Genomic DNA, 18,971 nt, shown 5'->3' with positions numbered 1-18,971 from the left:
GGCTACCACTAGGGGCACTAGGGTTTTTATCTGTGAGCTCCGGACCTGGCTCGCGTCACCGACAAGTGGGCCCCGCAGTACTCACCGTGGCCCAACGCTAACGGAGCTCTCCCTCCGACAAGCGGGCCCAGAGCAGATTCTTCGCTGACCTCATCATTCGCCTCGCCGCCGCCCGCCTGTTTTCTCGGTCGCGTGCTAGTCGCCCTGAGAAGAAGACCCGCTACAGTAGGGCTCCAAAATCCAATCCTCCGATGATGGCTCATCTGGCGCCGCTCTTCCTCCTCCTCCTCCTCCTCCTCCTCCCGCTCCACGCCGCCGCCACGCCGTCCGCCCACCCGGCCTACCCCAACGAGCCGCCGTCCTGCGCGGCGGCGGTGCCGGTGCCGGAGCGGCGGGAGGCGCATGGCGGGGGGCGCATCCTGGACATAACCCACTACTACCGGGAGGACATGCCGTCGTGGGAGTCGGACGGCGGGGTCGGCCAATTCCTGTGGCTCCCCGCCTCCATGCGCAACGGTTCCCGCGCCAACAACTCCGAGATGCGCCTGCCCACCCACACCGGCACCCACGTAGACGCCCCGGGCCACGTCTTCCAGCACTACTTCGACGCCGGCTTCGACGTCGACTCCCTCGACCTCGAAGTGCTCAATGGTTGGTTAGCTCAAGCACTCAATCGCATCATGGATTGATTGGATTCCTTCCTTTTGCTTATTTTGTGATTTTTTTTTGATTGTATACTAGTATGTGGGAATTTTTCATTGCCGATCTGAGAGAGAGAGAGAGAGAGAGAGAGAGAGAGAGAGAGGGAGAGGGAGAGGGAGAGGGAGAGAGAGGGAGAGAGAGAGAGTTAATTGAAAATGTTAAGGATTTGAGGTATTATTACTAGAAACTATTGGAATATATGGCGTGGCTTTGAGCCTTCGGATCTGCGATGCAAAGTTTGTAGATTAGATGAATGACAGCTATGAGATTCGAGCTTTTCTGTGACATCCATGAAGCAGATTTCAACAGGAGGAGAGGAACAGTCCATGTGTTCCTTGTGTAAGTGAGTGAAGGGAGTTTGGGGCTAAAAACCTACATGACATCAATGAAATTAGCCTAATGAAACCCCTCTTTCTAGTTCTTCCTACTTCCAGTTCTCGAAGCATTCCCATATTTCTTGTTTCGTGTCTCAGTTTGATCTCAGATCACCATAATCTTCCCATGGACAATCTTGACTAGTTAGTTCGGTGGTGGAGTTCTCATGTTGTTGCGATTCTTTTGCAATAGGAAATTTGTGCCAGCTATTCTGGATAAAATGAACACATGGTATTCTGTTGGTAGCAGATTTCCATCAGAAGTTTCCCCAATTAAAATTGGTGCTACCATCCAAACTGTATTTTAGTGTACAAATTACAGTGCTATTCTTTTGGAGAAAGACGTGTCATGGTATGGATATGATGTCTTAACCTCTAATTCGGCAATTCGAATACCCAAGCTGAAAATCCAATGTCCACAACTGCATAATCATGTCTTATACTGACATTGGAATCATTACATGGCAACCAATTAGATCTACATGAGAATATATGGAATTGCATTACATTAACAACTGATTTTCTGTTACAGGTCTGGCATTGTTAGTTGATGTTCCAAGAGATGATAATATTACAGGTAACTAATTCTTGTTGTTTAATCCATCAAGATACTGTTAGCATAGTAAAATTGTAGTTATTGTTTACTTATCTCAGCATGTGTTAGTCAAACCTAACTATTGAATTTATTGTATTCGATGCAGCTAAAATGATGGAATCATTACATATTCCTAAAGGAATTCAACGAGTGCTATTTAGAACACTAAATACTGACAGGTAATGGACTCCAGCATAGTTATATGCTCATTTGTGGTAAGCATGCCTAGTTAACTGTTATGCCAAAAAAAAATCCATTATATATATGAGCACACATATAGTTCAAAATCTTCTGCTTTATCTGTTCAGCATGGTAAAGGCATTCTTTCTCTCTTCCTTAATCTATGTCTACCGACCCTCTATATTTCCTTCTGAGATCCACCCCATTGATTGTTAAATCTGTTGGCAGTGGGTCCTACTGTATACTCCTTGCATTTACATTTAGTTTACTCACTCTTGTTTTCTCAGATATTTTAACATCATGATTAATTGAGCTCATTATGCTACTAGAGCCACTAGCCAAAATCACCACCTTTTGGTTTCTATATGAAAACCCAAAGTGCGTGGAGTTTTTTTAGTTGCTGCAACGGCATGCCCTTTTCATGTGTTTCTCTATCTATTTAGAAATGATGCGCTGCTGTTTACCCTATTTCTTCCTAATTGTGTATTTTGTGCATCCGTAGTCTACGGATAGTTTTATTGCGTATTCTTATAATCTATCTATTATGGAATTTCCTGAAATACCGCACTTAGTAAAGCTGTCATCTTGCAGGCAACTAATGTGGAAGAAAGAATTTGACACTAGTTATGTGGGTTTTATGGAGGATGGCGCACAATGGTTGGTAGACAACACAGATATTAAACTTGTCGGTGAGTTTGAAGTAGCAATGCATCCTTTTGAGGTTCCTTCACTATATTTGTAACCGACTCTTATATTATTTAGCGTATGCAACTATCCGTACAATTGACTCTTATCTTAAGCTTGCTCATGCAAATGATTATTGTTTTGGCATGGTTTGCTTTGCAACTTTTTGTTTTTACAAATATATCTCCAATGAGACTTTTGCTAAAAATGGACCCTAAGCAGAGAGGTGACATTTGGCGCTGTGTGTACATAGCACAACATAGCAAGATTTGGCATCGTGTAGGTTTCTGTATGGATGTTGCGTGGAACCTTATGGTGTGTTTGGTTGGGCGTATGAGACTGGATGGGAGATGGCCGCCCGAGTTTTTGTGGTGTTTGGTTGGAGGGCATGATGGATGGGGCGGCCCGGAATAGGGAATATTCCCTCAATATGCTGGATGAGTGCATATGGCCGATTTGGCTGGATGAAGCCATCCAGTTTTGGACTGGGTGATGTGTCCTGTTCTGATTTGCTGTGGTTGGTTTGATTTCGTGTTAAGCAAGCTCCAAATGATTTTTTCTCGTAAACCGTTTATCTAATTTATGATTTGATTACACAATTATATTTGTTATAATTAAATCTTTAAAACAAGATCTCGGATGATTATATTTTGATAAAAAAATATATATGACAAATGGGTCCCACTAACTTTTGGTTTTTCCCATCCATGCTATATCCCTCCAACCAAACAAGAAATTGGATCGCCATATCCATACAAACCAAACAAAAAATTGGATCACCATATCCAACAAAATATGGATGGCTATATCCTATCCATGCATGACCGTGAACCAAACACACCCTTAGTGGCTCCACTGGCCATTTTACATGCCAGCCTACATGTTGTTCAATCCTGCAGCATCGTGTTATGAACAGACGGCACCAAATGTCATAGCACCATTTGGAAGGGTTCTATTTCTGTAAAAAGTTTTTTCTAGGGGTCCATTTGTAAAAAAATGTTTTCCGAAAGGTCTACTTTGTGAAAATCACTAGTCTATTCCTGTTTTTTTTTTTGGGTACCATTTATCATATTAGATTAAAATTACAGTGTCTTCCTTCCAAAAACATATTATTGTTTCTTGTACTTACGGACTTACCCTCCCTTGATAATCATCTCAATGTCTAGTTTGGTCCGATGAATAAGCATTTAGCTGGAAGCCTCTTCTCATGTTTCACAAGTGTGCATCCCCATCTTACATGTCTTCCTGTTTGAGCAATGTAATTGTGCAAATTTGCACTTCTAATGTGATGATCTTCAGAAATCATGACCTTAAGGGACTTCAAAGAGTTTTTGTGTGTTATTTCATACTAGTATACTTGAACTCATCTTTCAGGATATTGTGTGTCTCAGGCAGAAGCAGACATCAGCTGACCTTCTGTTCAAGGATGATATTAATATTGAATAGCACGTTTGCAGGTTTAAGTTTGTGTCACGAGATAGGTCTTGAAACATATAACACCTATGGAAATGGTATACTGATCTAGTATGGTTGCCTGGGGGATGGGGTACTGCATGCTGTGTATACTCCATGCGACATAGCATTAGCTCCTGTGAAAATCCAGAATTATTATGTACTTGTATATAAAAAACATGGGCCAAAACTAATAAGTTTCTGAGTACCCTGGGTCAGCTTTTTCTTTTTTTTAATATTGAATGATTTTTTTTTCAAATAATAGTGTCTGGAGCATACATGACATGCTAACTAATACACATTTTTCTATGAATCAATGCTGAAAAACCAGAGAAAAAAATTACTTAGGAACAAAAGATTTTTCTTGACTTGTGACCCTCCACTTAAGGTCCTATTTAATCAAGTAGTGATGCAAATGAATAAGATTGAAAGCATGGTAATTAAAGTCAAGTAGGAAATGTCATGGTCTGTTTTGACACTTTTTGGTAGATAATGCTCCTTTTTTTTGTTTTTTAGTTCTTTCATTCACTTTCTATGTAGAGAAAATTCCTTGTGTACACCTCAGAACTCTCTCAATCCCTTCTATGCACCTGAAAAATACCGAATCCCTTGTGTGCCCTCGAAAATTTGTTTGGAACCCTTGCGTACCCCTCCCGTCAAGTTTCTGTCAGTTTAGATGTTAATTTTCTTAGAAATGTCCATTATGCCCTTTGAGAATGGTGGATATGAAATTTGATCATAGTTGGCTGATTAAAGAGCTCCCTATATGTTGAATATTTTTTTTCATGATGTGTGCTTTATGATACTAAATAATCAGTTGATAGAAAATTTAAAATAAATTTTGAGAAAAGTTAGTACACTGCAATTTTGAAAATAAATAAGTGGATATAGCTAGCTGAAAATACTAAGATTAGTACATTGCAATTTTAAAAATAAATATGTGGCTATAACTAGCTGAAAATACTAAGATTAGCTGAAAATACTAGATTTAGTATTTTCAGCTAATCTTAGTATTTTCAGCTAGTTATAGCCACATATTTATTTTTAAAATTGCAATGTACTATTTTTTTAAAAAAATATTTTAAATTTTATATCCACTAATTATTTATGATAGCACACATCATACAAAAAAATTATTTAATATATAGCAAGCTCTCTAATCAGCCAACTATAATCAAATTCCATGCATGCCCTCCATTCTCAAAGGGCATAATGGACATTTCTAAGCAAATTAACATCTAAACTGACAGAGACTTGACGGGAGGGGTACGCAAGGGTTCTAAACAAATTTTCGAGGGCACACAAGGGATTCGGTATTTTTTAGGTGCATATAAGGGATTGAGAGAGTTTTGAGGTGTACACAAGGAATTTTCTCTATGTATGTACTATCAGGGCAAACTTCTGTATTCTTGTTTATTTAACCTTGGACGATAGTGCTCTAGAGGTAATATTTTTATCGTGGTGGTGTGGTGCCCTACACTACAGTTATTGTTCTGTAATTTCTCATTTCTGTTGTCATTTTCAGGAATAGACTATTTGTCTGTTGCAGCTTTTGATGACTTGATCCCGTCACATTTAGTTCTTCTCAAAAACAGGGTATGGACATGTTTCCTGGAGTAATTTTGTTATGTTCACATTCACTTTCAGAATATTTATGGCTCTTTTATCTTTGTTATTCATCTTACGTTTGTTCTGATGTTCTGAACTTTATCTTGCCTATCCTGTATTTCCTATACTCGGTCACTTACAACATCCAGCTTCCAATAGAAATCTGATAGGAATGCGATGTAGTTAAGAAATAGTTGAGTGTTGATATATATTGTCCTCACCTAAAATTTTCTTATTCTTCCTAGCTTGGCTATGTTGAATTCAATGTGCTAATATCCTGTTAGGCTTCCTGATGACATTAATTTCTAAACTGAACAATGTAAAGTTGAAAAAGTTGATTGACAATTCGGTATGATATATCAAAGTATCCAAGGATACCAGTAGTCACTCCTGAAATTTGTTGTGCCATTTTTTTTCTACGAAGACTAATTTATGTGTGGCACTCTGCCCAAAAGAAAAAGTGAGGCACTGTTGGCACAGCACGATATATTACACAAACTGATATGTGCCATATGGCAGAGTCAAACTTGTCCATACACTTGCAAGATGCGGATAAATCACCAGACTCCAGTGTGCATATAACACAAGTGAGCACCTCTAGATATATGGAATGACAAGAAAAAAAGTTTGGTAGCAGGAATACCCACAATCTGGTATCAACTTAATTAGGAGTACCATGTTTTTCCAAGAAGCTGATGTGCTTATGAGTGTTGCAGCTCATATTCTGCCGTATGGAATGTGAATGTTACCCTACGGGTATGATCGACGTAATATATTCTATTTTGTTTTTCAGGATATCATTCTTGTCGAGGGCCTCAAACTGGAAAATATCATGCCTGGGATATACTCCTTGCACTGCCTGCCACTTCGGCTGCGGGGTGCTGAAGGTTCACCAATCAGATGCATCCTTATAAAGTGAAGGGGACTAGGATCAGTGCGTTTGCTAGTATCAATGCAACTTCAGTTGCACTGGATCACTGCATGGTGAGAAATCCATTTCATAACAACGTGTTTCATACTATATCAACCGTTCAGCCTCAATGCTTATTTCTGAATTTATCCGTTGCTTATGCCCAGATGCAGGTCTGCCAAATAAAATTGTGTCATGTCGGTGCTAAGCTCTTGGACTTGGAAGCTGTACAGCATAGTCGTAAAACACACAACTATCGATGAACTGCACAATGGGCACATTCTGCGACTTCTCTTTTGAACAAACTCAATTGAAGTTTAGGGCCCCTTTGATTTGTATGAAAAATGTAGGAATTTTGGAGGATTTCAATTCTATGAAGGCCTTTGAAATAAAGAATTGAATCATATCCAATTCTTTAAAATTCCTATGGAATAGGTAATTCTATGTACATTTTGAAGGAAAGTTAGTAAGAGGTCTAACCTCCAAGTCTATCTCTCTCATCTGATTCCCGTGTTTATTCTGTGGTCCAATCAAACGGTTATTCCTGTGTTTTGCAATCCTCTATTTTACAATTGTATTCCTGCAAGAATATTGTGTTTTTCCTATTCCTTTGTTTTTTTATTCATACAATTCAAAGTGGCCCTTAGTCATATCATTGTGGAATTATTAGTGCTTCTCAGCAGGCATGGTGATGTTTTTCCCCCTCAGTTCCGTGTCAAGTGGTTGCATCAATTGGCAATTATAAACTTCATACCTAATATATAATTTCGTATGCATATGCATTTTCGAGTTGGATGAGATTCAATAGAATGTTTGATTCAATAGAATAGGATGAGATTTAATAAATGTTCCCTTGAAATTTGTTAAGAATTTAGGAGATTTGTTAATGACTCACTCTAATATATATACTTGACTAGCAAAGATGCCCGTGCATTGCAACGGGACAAAACAAAGAATAAGTTAAGAATATAGATATTGTTGTCAATACTTAGCATAATGAGATATTGGCATAGAAGAAAGGGGTGGTCGTTCTAAAAAGACCCGATAGTTTCACATGCAAGCGGAGTTTACTCTCGTAATACAAAATAAAGCCTTAAATAAAATTTCAGGCCTTAATTATGAGTTACATGCAATATATCGAGAAGCACGGAGAATTTGGTGTCTCAAATAAATATTGGAGAAAAAAATCGGCACTGGTATGAGATCATCAGTGCCGTTATTTAAATAAATCGGCACTGATGTATTTAGTATACATTTTTCACGGTTTTTCAACGGTTAATTGGATCCACACCATTATAAATATATTATAAATATAGTGTATTGAAAAAATACCATTGCAAATAAATCGGATGGATGCCACTACAATCTTCTAAAAATAGAACCATACCACTCCGTCACATCGTCGTCTTCATCCCCGTCCCCATCCCCTCAATTATTGCATCCATCATTGTTGGCTCCAATCTCCTCCCTCGCTGACGGCCAACTCCTTCTTCCTTGTCCCTCGCGCCTCCCTCGTGCTACTCCCCGACTTCTGCCGCCGTATGACCTCCTCTGTTTCCATCCCTCGCGCATCCCTCTCCTCGTTCCCCACCATCAGTCGCCGCTGACTTGAGTGGATCGGGGGCCTTGGGGCTAAGGCGGACTCCGCGAGCTTCGCACGTCGAGGAATGCTGCTACCAGCGTTGACTTGAGTCCCTACAGTGGAAGCCGATGAACACGTGCATGCGGATGCTTGGGACGAGGCACTTCTTCTCACCCTTCCAACATTGGACCAGCCGACCAAGTTGCAGAAGCTGGATGTGTGTACTGCAAGTCATCGAAACCAGCGTAGAACAGGTGAACGACAAGTTGGGTGAGGGACTCATATTGCTTGATCCTACCGTGGAAGATGTCGTTGAGGCTGAAGTGGTTCGTGCTTTCGTGGTGTACTAGCCCTCGTCGGTGTTCGCGTTGTCCACCGACTCGCCGAGGTCGCCGTTGCTAAGGTACACGCACATGTTGAATCACTGGTACAGGTACCACTCATGGCAGTTAGGTAGCATGTTGTCATTGAACTGTGGTGGCAGGTCGTGGATGTACCCCTTGCAAGCTCCGCATCTCCGGTGCCTTGTGCCACGACTGTCATTGTGACATCGCATGCAGACGAACGCCTTCTAAGCTGCTAGGAAAAGCTGAGTGTTCTCGCCGTCGGACGAGCGATTAACACGGTAAGCTGATCGGAGGCGCGTTGTCGAACTATCACGGAGACAGAGACGGCGATGTGATGGAGATAACAGAAATCATGACGGAGTACCACATTGTTCTAATTTTAGAAAAATTGCAGTGACATCCACCCGATTTTGTGAATAGTAATAATATTTTTCTAATAAGTTGTATTTGTAGTGGCATTGATCCAATTAATTTTTTCTTACCTACCATTGATTAATTAATTAACGTATTTTTTTTTAAAAAAACAACGAATTAATTGGAGCCGATCCTATCCATCCGGCTGTTTTGTTCCAGCTCCATTGTCGATCAAGCCGAATAAAAAAACAACGAACAAAAAAGAACAGACATCGAAGCCGATCCTTCCTATCCATCCGCCCTCTCGCTCTCCGTCCGTCCTTCGCCTTCGCTCCCCATCTCTCCCTGCTAGCGACGCCGCTATGAGCGCACTCCCGCCCCCGCGCCACCACCGCCATCGCGTGCCGTTTCTCTCCAGTGTGTAGGCCGCCGGATCCGGCCGCCTAGAAGCCGGGGGCCACCGGATCCAGCCACCTTGAAGCCAGGCGCGGCCGGATCTGCGGGGAAGCAGTGGCAGTGGTGATGGTCTCATCTTCCAACGAGCAGCGGCTGCCTCCCCCATCTCCTTGATAAGCGGGTGGCGATGCGGTTCGAGGGTGATGATGGATGAGAGGGAGATTGACCATAGCGCCACAGGTTTTCCCCTCTATTCCCTTCTCTCCTCAACCCAATCCAATCCCTCGTACCTGTTATGAAACAACATGGTGATCTAATGGATCGCAATTGAAGGCAACCGCGCCTCTTCTCTAGGCGCTCCTTGACAATAGACACGATGCCACTCCTTCCCCATCTATAAATTGTACTGCACTGATCAATAAAGAAATCCGCTCATTTATTCCCTACATTCTTGTGTTAAATTCTCTCTCGCTCAATCTCTCAATCTCTCGCTCAATCAATTCTATCCACGTTCAACACGTTATTAGAGAGCGAAGGCGAAGGAGATCGCGAAGTGAAAGAAGGGAGAAACATCGCTTTTGATCTAACAGAAAAGCAAATAGAAGAATCATTAGAGAAGGTACGATACCTATCTTTTCATTGGATCATGGATGTCGTTCTCGGCCTCCCTCGCCATCAGCGCGCATGCCGGCTCTGCCATTTTCTTCGCCGACCTATGAGGAGCACACGCTGGGGATCACGCGGAGGCAGGGCTAGGGTTGGTGGCCGCCGCCACTACCCTCGCCGCCATGTGACTGCAACTCCGGTTGTGGTTCCCCCGCCCGTCCCTGTTGTGCCTCCTCCTCCGCCTCCGGTTGCCGAAGCACCTCACCGGATCCTCGTGTAGGGGGTGCAGTACTGCGCCCACCACAGATGGACGGCAGTGGTGACACTACCCGGCGAGCCATGTGCTCTTCCCCCGGAGATGGAGTCGCAGCCGCCACCATCAACCGCTCCTTCACCACCTCCACCGACACCAAGCCGACGCCAACGCCGTTCCCCCACTCCCGCGCCAGCGGGGTCTGGCCGGACCGGTACCCTGGCTGCGCGCACGGGGGAGCCGCCCTTCTTCAATCCGTCCTCGTCTCGTCGTCACGCCAGTGAAGCCGCCGCTCGCCGTCCCGGCCTCCGCCACATCTTCATCGCCGTCCCCCATGGCTCTCCTAGCCGTACACTCCCTAACGGGGTGCTGGGGAATGGCGTCAGGGCTCGGCCGGCCTCCGACTCCGACGAGGATTGGGAGCCGTCAGCCTAATCCGGCTGGCAAACCGCCAGCGGACGGAGGGGCGGTCGGGGCGGTAGTGGATGGTGGATGGCGACGGCGGTGGATGGCGGATGGCGACGACGGTGAGGCGGCAGAGGAAATGGATGGAGACGGCGGTGGACTCTGTGGCGGTGGCGTCGGCGGCGCCCCCAACGGCGGCGTCGGCGGCGCACCTCGGCTGCGTCGGCGGCGTTCCCCACGGCGACGTCGGCGGCGGATGAACGGCGCCCCCCTCCTGCCTTTTTATTAATTTACCTCTGTAAATTGATAATGTTAACCATGATTGTAGGGACATGGCAACAAAAGAGTTCGACGAAATCGCCCTCGATAGGACTAACTATCCCATCTGGGCTTCCGATATCAAAATCAATTTTGCCTCTCGGGGGATTTTAAATACAATTGAGGAACCCAATGATGGGGATCCGCAAATTGAGCCCAGGAAGCTCAATACAACCCTTTTTCTTTTAAGACTCTACATTCACAAGGATCTCAAACATGAATATATGTTAGAGACGAGCCCTCTCAACCCTTGGAAAGCTCTAAAAGAGCGTTATGATCAGCAAAAGGAACTCATTTGGCCTGAGGCTAATTATGAGAGGGTTCATTTACGCCTTCAGGACTTTAAAACTGTGGCAGAATACAACCATGCTGTTCATAACATTTGTTCCAGGTTGAAGTTTTGCGAACAAGAGCCAACGGAGGCAGAGAAGATAGAGAAAACTCTATCAACTATGCTTCCGGAGGACAGGATACTGCTCAACAGTATCGTGCTAAAAATTTCCAGAAACATTCTCTGCTTATACATACATTGACTCAGGCAGAAAGACACTATGAGCTTTCTTTAAAGAATGCCCAACAGCGCCCATCGGGCTCTGCTCCACTGCCTAAGGTGCACTTCAATGTACAGAATAATGCTGAGAATAAGAAAGCATTCAAGGGAAATTCTTCGAATAATCCTAAGAATCTGACTGGAAAGCGCAAACGCAACAATAACAGGCACAAATTCAAGGGTCAAAAGAAAGGAAAAGGGAAGGGTAAGGCACCACAACCTCGTAGCAATGGCAACAAGCATTGCAACAGGTGTGGATCTGACACTCATGTCGCTAAAGACTGCCGCATCCCGAAACATCTTGTTCTCTTGTACCAAAAATCCCTTAAGGACAAAAAGTCTTCTGAGAACCCAAGATTTGGAGCCCAATTCAATCTTACAGATGAAGAGCGCCCTGAGGTTGCAAGTTCTCACCAGGCTCCTGTTGAACCAGAGAGCAACCTCAATGTTCTCCCAGAAGATGTCGCTCCACTCTCTGCGATGGACGATATGTTCATCGAATACTGCTCAATGGACCTACTTGGTGATTTGCAATAATCTCGGTGCGTCCCACTTAGAGATGAAGCTGCTCTTATCTCAGTGTGCTTGAAACAGTATATTGATATCCTATAAGTTTGCCAAACAATATTGGTTGTAATAAGTAGATAAGTACGAACTCCCTTATATTGTAAGGTTGTATTGCTTGCTAGTCATTAGAGTATGTACTTTTAACATATGTAAACGTCATACTATGTATTTATGTATTTGATGTTTTAATTATTGTATGTATGTATATATATTGGATAAAGAATTCTTAATCAAGCAATTCTTCTTTCATTATAGATGTCTAAGGATATCGCTCCGATTGGAGATGAATTATGTCTTGTGGATAGTGGTACCACAAACTCTATACTTAGGGAGATCAAATACTTTCAAACTCTCAAAAAGAGAGAAGGAAAAGTTTTGACTATTGCTGGGCGCGATACTGTGATAGTTGGCTCAGGACAAGCAATTATTACACTCCCAATGGGTACACAAATTACAATTGAGGGTGCTTTATTGTATCCTGATTCAACCCGTACCCTACTAAGTTATAGATATATCCGTCAAAATGGGTTTCACATTGAAACCCATATGGATAATCGAGAAGAATTTCTTCTCTTAACCAAACAAAATGGATATGGCAAACACATTTGCGAGAAAATTCCATCTCTCACATCTTGATTGTACTATACATACATTAAGCCCATTGCACATATTGCGTATAAAGTAATTTTTCAAAATGTTGATGCATTCCACACTTGGCATGATCGACTTGGGCACCCCAGTATCGGGATGATGAGAAAAATTATTGGCAACTCTATTGGTCATCATTTGATCACCGACAAATTTCTCAAATCCTCTGATTTCGTGTGCACTGCATGTGCTACTGGGAAACTGATTTTGAGACCATCTTATCTCAAAATTAGAGCTGAACCACTTAAATTCCTTGAACACATTCAAGGAGATATCTGTGGCCCAATTGTGCCAAGATCTGGACCGTTCAGGTACTTTATGGTTTTGATTGACGCATCTACAAGATGGTCTCATGTGTGTCTTTTATCGACACGAAGCCATGCCTTTGCCAAATTAATGTCTTAAATTATAAGGCTGAAGGCAAATTACCCTGAACATAGGGTTCAATCAATCCATATGGACAATGCTGCCAAATTTACATCCCATGCTTTCGATGATTATTGTATGGCATTGGGAATTCAGGTTCAGCACTCTGTTCCATATGTCCACACACAAAATGGTTTGGCTGAATCATTGATCAAAAGAATTAAGCTTATTGCTCGACCATTATTGATGAATTGCAAATTACCTTCGTCGTTTTGGGGTCATGCAGTTCTGCACGCTGCTAACCTTGTCCAACTATGACCAACTGCATATCATGAAACTTCCCCAATGCAGTTAGTACGTGGAAATCCTCCAAGTATTTCCCATTTGCGTAAGTTCGGTTGTGCTGTGTACTGTAGGATCGAATCACAAGAACTAAGCCAACCAGAGGGGGGGGGGGGTGAATGGTTGGTATACCCAAAAACCAAAAACTTTTAGCGGAAATAAAAGTTACCCTCGAAATCGACGGAAGTCGGTCAGACCGAGATTGATCTGCCGGTCTGACTGAGTGGATGCCGCCGGTCTGTGTCGCGTCCCAAAACGACTCTAAAATACATCCTCGAAATTATGCCTAGAATAATTAAAATCCATGTGAAAGCCTCCAACAATTAAAATGTGCAAAGTTAAAAGTTAAATAAGGCTTGGAGGATTTTTGTATATTTCCTAAAAGCCTAAAATGCGTAAATAAATTTTAGTGGAATTTTCAGAGCACAAATAATAATTAAGAAGAAATAAACAAAGTTAAAATGGTTTTATAAAAAGAAAAACCCTAAAAAGTTCCCTTTCCCTCCCCCTCTCCCTCTTGGGCCGGCTCGGCCCATCCCTTTCCCTCTCTCCCCTCTTCCCCGCGGCCCATTCGGCCTCCTCCCCGCGCGCGTGCCGCTGACGGGCGGGCCCGCCCGCCACCCTCGCTGACGGGTGGGGCCCACCCGTCATCCCCTTCCTCCCGCCGCTCCCGCCGCCTCGCCCGTGCCCTAGCGCCGCCGCCGCCGCGAATCCCGCCGCTCCCGTCCGTCCCGCGTGCAATCAAGAGGGGGGAAATATTCCCCGTGATTCCCTCCCTCTTTCCCCCCATTTTTCCCTCCCTCTCTCCCTTGGATTCGTTCGGAAACTTTCCCCCTAACCTCGCCGGCGCATCAATGGCGGCCGGATCTTCCGCGCCCGTTTCCCCCTCATCCGGCCGCTCTCTCCCCCTCCCAACCCTATATAAACACTCCCCGTGCCTCCCTCCGCCGTTTCCGCCACTCGCCGCTCTCTCTCTCCGCCGGAATCGAGCTCGCGCCGTCGCTCTCTCTCTCCGCCGTCACCGCCGAGCTCCGGTCCGCCGCCGTCGTCGCCCCGGACCATCTCCTGCTTCGGCGTCGCCTTCTTCGGGTTCGCCGCAACCTCGCCGACCTCGTCCACCTCTCCGTTTCGGTCGCCGATCGCCGGAACGCCGCCGTCCCCGTCGACCAGAGCCGCGCCGCCGCCTCTCTCCGCTCCGGTCGCCGTTCCCGTCGTCGCCGTCGACCCGGGGTGAGCCGTGGACCGCCGATTCGTTTCCCCCTTTCCTCCCCTCTCTCGGGCGCCGCTCCGCCGCGCCAGTGGTCGCCGGCGGCGACCATCGGGGCACGAGCGCGCCGCCTCCCGTCGGCTGTGCCGGCGTGGCCGCCTTCGGGCGCGTCCCGCGGCTGCCATGTGGGGCCCGGCTGTCAGCCGCCCGCGCCCTCGGGTGCGGCTGACGCATGGGACCCACGGCGCCGGCCGGTGTGAGCCGGGTGCACCCGGTCCACCGTGGACCGTGAGGCTGCCGCGTGGGCCCCACTCCCGTGGACCCGGTCCGCGCGCCCCTCCCCTCGGCTGACGCAATAAATCCAATTTTAAATTAAAATTTAAATGAAGAAATTCGCAAATATTCATTTAAAGAGCATATAACCTTCAAATGGCCATAACTTGGCCATTTGAACTCGGAATTGGACCGTTCAAGTCTCTAATTTTTCCTTAAGAAGTCAAGAACCCATTTTTGTGCTTTGTTCCTGCTTGTTATATGGAGTTTATTAGAGTAAAAGCCTTTTCTTTTCCGTTGGTCGTGTAGACGCTGCAGCTTCGGAAGATCCGCTCTTCGTGGAAGTTGAAGCCGACGTTTGGGAAAGCGAGCAGGGCAAGTCACATCATCCTTGAACATATTGAATCCCAGTTTATAAAATTATGTCGCTTTAAATTATTGCATTATCGCTTTATTTAAATTCCCGCGTTATCACTGTTTTATCTAGCCATGCCTATTTACCTTTGTTATGACCTTATTATTATTGTTATTGTTATTATTTCCTTGTTCACCCTAGAGTAAACAAAACCCCAACTAGTGGACACTCTACTCATGGTACCACTAGTATGATTTTAGGTAGATGCTTTGCTATTTAATTAGGTAACATTAGGTGGTTTTTCAACTCTAGACTTTGGGAATATTCATATCACCTGGACACTATGGAATGGTTTGGTTATTGTGGAATTGGCTTCACACCGCTCCTTCTATTCAAAATCCCCAAAATGGTTTTAGGCTGGCTCGGGGTGCATGGTTTTGATAGTAGCACCTCGGCCATATAAGGACCGGTCTTCGGGCCTCTGTTGCAAAGCACTACCGTACTTCCACATGTCTAGTGGGTAAGGCTTAGTTTGTGGCTCAGTCTGGTTATAAACAAAAGTACATGGATGGAGATGGACGAAGTCGGGGGTCGATGGACATCTCCAGGGCAAATGAAGGCTACACGAGCTGCGGCCCGGTAGTCGAGATGTCATGGCACAGGGCCGGTGTCCTGTTGCTAGGGGCTCAGTCCTGCCTACCTGTCCCGGGGGTTCTGGCCGTAGGTGGGATTGGGTCGGTACTCTTGTCTATGGCTAGGATGGGTTGGAAACTATGTCACGTCTTCCGTCTGTATACCGTGGTGGTATGTGGCACATGGTTGCACGTGAGGAAGATGTGTCTTGTGGGTAAAGATGTACACCTCTGATCAGAGTATAATCTATTCGAATAGCCGCGCCCTCGGTTATGGGCAAGCCGAGCAATGTACCCAAGTTAGTGTTTTAATTCTTAAAACCTGCTAAACAACTAAAAGGAGGAATGGTTGGCCTGGGTTGGCTTGGGACGAGCTGGGACCCAGGGTCGGGTTGCCAGTTCGGTCTGAATCATCGTAGGCCTTGGGTTAAGGCAGGTTCGTGTGGGTTCACGGCCTTGATAAATAATATTGTATAGTTCTAGAATCGTGTTTACAAAATAGCTTTGAGCAACTAAATATCTTTAAATGCTGTTTACTGCAACTCTAACCCTTTATATTATAACTCCTTTGTACTCCCTCGCATTTATTCTGCACTTGTGGGTGTGTCTTGTTGAGTACGGTGGTTGTACTCAGTCTTGCTCAATTTTTCCCAAACCCAGAAGAGGAGCCCCTAGAAGATGAAGGCTTTGGTGTCTAGCTCGTGCCTGCCGTCAAGTGCCTGTGGTCATCGCCCTAGTCTTCCGGTGTTTCCCGTTTGTCTTTGTGTGTGCTGGGCCTTCGCTGCCCATGTAATAAATTAACTATTTACGCTTCCGCTTGTTAAACTCTGAATTGTATCAACTTTTGGTGTACCTTGCCTCCTGGGACAAGGAATAATACACGCACGTAAGGAACGCCCGTTGGGTTATTTCCGGTCGTGACAAGTTGGTATCAGAGCCCCCTTGACCCTAGGACGAGCCGTAGATCCCAAGCCTTAGCAATATTTTCAAAAATAAAAAAATCCTGTCTTATTTGTGAAAATCCTCTAGTCTCTCTCTGTCCTGCTGCTTCATTTATCGCCAAAATCTGACCTTTAAAATGTTGTTTTTCTTTTTGTTTTTGTTTGTAGATGGCCGGCAGCGTCAGCCGTCGTGGCCTGGACATGACTGGTTTCGTCTTGGAGCTGCGGGGCATGTGCGTTGTCCTGGGGTATCCACATGGAGTGGACTACCAGGGCATGCCGCTTCCGGAGCAGGAGGGTGACGATGCAGAGCCCCACGCTGCTTGGGAGGTTACTGCAGTGATCCTCACTGGCTCTCCCGAGCGGACTTCGTTGGCAGTCACCGCAGGTGGAGATTCTTTCCCCGCCGCTTGCCAGAACGCCGCTCTCCTCGCCATCGGCACTCTTCACCAGCGCTACCCGGACGAGTTGCAGCACTCGCCCTACCGCTACCACCCTCGCCGCGGAGGAGCCCGCGACTTCGCCACCTTCCGGGATGCTAGCTCGGAGGATGACGCTACCATCATGCACCTGGCGCGCATGGTGGAGGCGTACGACGCGGCTCGTATCGACTTCCATCAGATGGTGCGCCGTGGGATGGTCGAGAACAACATGAAGATCCTGGAGCTGCGTCAGGAGAATCTGCAGCTGAAGAAGGACCTAGACGCAGTGGAGGCGCAGCTGCATCAGCTCAAGATCGCCCAGGGAGAGGTCTGTCGCCCCAAGCGCCGCCGCGTCTGCCGCAGCCAGAAGATCACCGCCCGCAAGAGCACCTCCAGGCCCGAGCTTGTTCGTCAGTCCCTGGCGTGGACCTGCTTCGTGGAGACCCCTCGTGCCGAGCCCGCGCCCGTGGTTCCCCAGGAGGGGGAAGCCTCCGGCGTTGGTAGCACGGAGGATGCGCTGTTGCTCACCTTCCGTCCTGGCCTGTCGCAGCGGTAGACGAGCAGTTAGTAGGCTTGCGCGTGTGTTCTTTCTCGTTTGTCTTCTTGTTGGAGTCGTGTGGGGCATGGTTATGCCGGTGTGTGGCATAACTGTGTCGGAGCCTGTCTTTATTTTATTTGCTTAAGCAACTTGAACTTTAATGAACCAATTTAATAGCAGTAATAAATTCAAGAATTATGGTAGTCGTGGGTGGTTAGCTTTAATTGTCAGCTCTCTCTGTTTGCTGGTTTTGTGTGGGGTTTCCAGATGGTGACGACTAGGAGAAGTGCTGCCACCGGTGATGGCAACCAACCTGAAGGCAGCAACCACAACAACCATGGCAGCCCACCTCCACCTCCTCCTCCGCCTCCACCACCACCACCAGACACCAACGCCATTCTCACCCAAATCCTCGCCCAGCAGGCCAACATGATGACTGCTTTCCTCCACCACCTCCAAAATCCGCCACAACATAATGCTCCACCACCACCCTCACAACACTCTAAACTCGCCGAGTTCCTCCGCATCCGCCCACCTACCTTCTCTAGCTCCAATAACCCCGTGGATGCGTTGGACTGGTTGCATGCCGTGGGGAAAAAGCTAGACACTGTGCAGTGCAGCGATGAGGAGAAAGTCATCTTCGCCGCCCACCAGCTGCAGGGGCCCGCATCTCTATGGTGGGACCATTTCCAGGCTACGCAGCCAGAGGGGCAGCCTATTACTTGGGCTCGCTTCACCGCCGCTTTCCGGAGAACCCATGTGCCCGCCGGAGTCGTGGCCCTTAAGAAAAGGGAATTCCGAGAGTTGAAGCAAGGCAACCGCTCCGTGATGGAGTATTTGCATGAGTTCAACAACCTGGCCCGTTACGCCCCGGAGGATGTGCGGGAAGATGAGGAGAAGCAAGAGAAGTTCTTGGCAGGAATGGACCCTGAGCTGTCCGTCCGTCTAATCTCCGGTGACTATCCGGATTTCCAACGTCTGGTGGACAAGAGCATCCGCTTGGAAGCCAAGCACAAGGAACTGGAGTCGCACAAATGCCGCTTGGCGAATTTCCGCAATCAACAGGGTGCTAACCAAAGGGTCCGCTACACCAATCCCTATCCAGGGGGAACCTCCTCGCAGCAGCAACAGCAGCAGCAACCTCGCTCCGCGCCCCGACCTCAATTCGTGGTGCGCGTCCCACAGCCGCAGCAACAGCAGAGTCAGCAAGGGACTCGTGCGCCCCGTCCTCCTACGCCAACTGTGCAGCCTGGTCAAGGCCGCAGGGACGCTCAAGGTCCGCAGCGTCTGTGCTTCAACTGCTTCGAGCCCGGGCACTTTGCGGATAAATGCCCGAAGCCGAGGCGCCAGCAAGGCCAAGCGCC

General features: G+C 46.4%; 2 protein-coding genes across 3 annotated transcripts; both read left to right on the top strand.

Moving 5' to 3' along the window:
- Positions 1-146: 146 nt before the first annotated feature.
- LOC4345252 (cyclase-like protein 3) lies at positions 147-7,184 on the top strand. 2 transcript variants are annotated; one of them, XM_015794774.3, is made up of 7 exons: positions 147-651; positions 1,609-1,653; positions 1,778-1,850; positions 2,443-2,540; positions 5,513-5,583; positions 6,389-6,579; positions 6,673-7,184. In XM_015794774.3, the coding sequence occupies exons 1-6, from the start codon at positions 252-254 to the stop codon at positions 6,512-6,514; spliced, it is 813 nt and encodes a 270-aa protein (XP_015650260.1). In that variant the 5' UTR covers positions 147-251; the 3' UTR covers positions 6,515-6,579; positions 6,673-7,184. The 2 variants fall into 2 exon arrangements, with proteins under 2 accessions (XP_015650260.1, XP_015650261.1); XM_015794775.3 differs by having other exon boundaries at positions 6,679-7,110.
- A 1,842-nt stretch (positions 7,185-9,026) lies between these two features.
- LOC136351508 (uncharacterized) lies at positions 9,027-17,810 on the top strand. Its single transcript, XM_066303683.1, has 2 exons — positions 9,027-9,424; positions 16,816-17,810. The coding sequence occupies exons 1-2, from the start codon at positions 9,395-9,397 to the stop codon at positions 17,623-17,625; spliced, it is 840 nt and encodes a 279-aa protein (XP_066159780.1). The 5' UTR covers positions 9,027-9,394; the 3' UTR covers positions 17,626-17,810.
- The last annotated feature ends 1,161 nt before the right edge of the window (positions 17,811-18,971 follow it).

Source organism: Oryza sativa, chromosome 8, assembly GCF_034140825.1.
Source record: "Oryza sativa Japonica Group chromosome 8, ASM3414082v1".
NCBI classification, from domain to species: Eukaryota; Viridiplantae; Streptophyta; class Magnoliopsida; order Poales; family Poaceae; genus Oryza; species Oryza sativa.
The sequence above is the reverse complement of the archived record's forward strand: the minus strand, read 5'-3'. Positions and strand labels throughout refer to the sequence as shown.

Coding starts and splice junctions, on each gene's coding strand:
- LOC4345252 (XM_015794774.3), top strand. CDS start 252: ATGATGGCTCATCTGGCGCCGCTCTTCCTCCTCCTCCTCCTCCTCCTC. Junction 652..1,608: donor CGACCTCGAAGTGCTCAATG/GTTGGTTAGCTC, acceptor TTTCTGTTACAG/GTCTGGCATTGTTAGTTGAT. Junction 1,851..2,442: donor AGAACACTAAATACTGACAG/GTAATGGACTCC, acceptor GTCATCTTGCAG/GCAACTAATGTGGAAGAAAG.
- LOC136351508 (XM_066303683.1), top strand. CDS start 9,395: ATGAGAGGGAGATTGACCATAGCGCCACAG. Junction 9,425..16,815: donor GATTGACCATAGCGCCACAG/GTTTTCCCCTCT, acceptor TTTTGTTTGTAG/ATGGCCGGCAGCGTCAGCCG.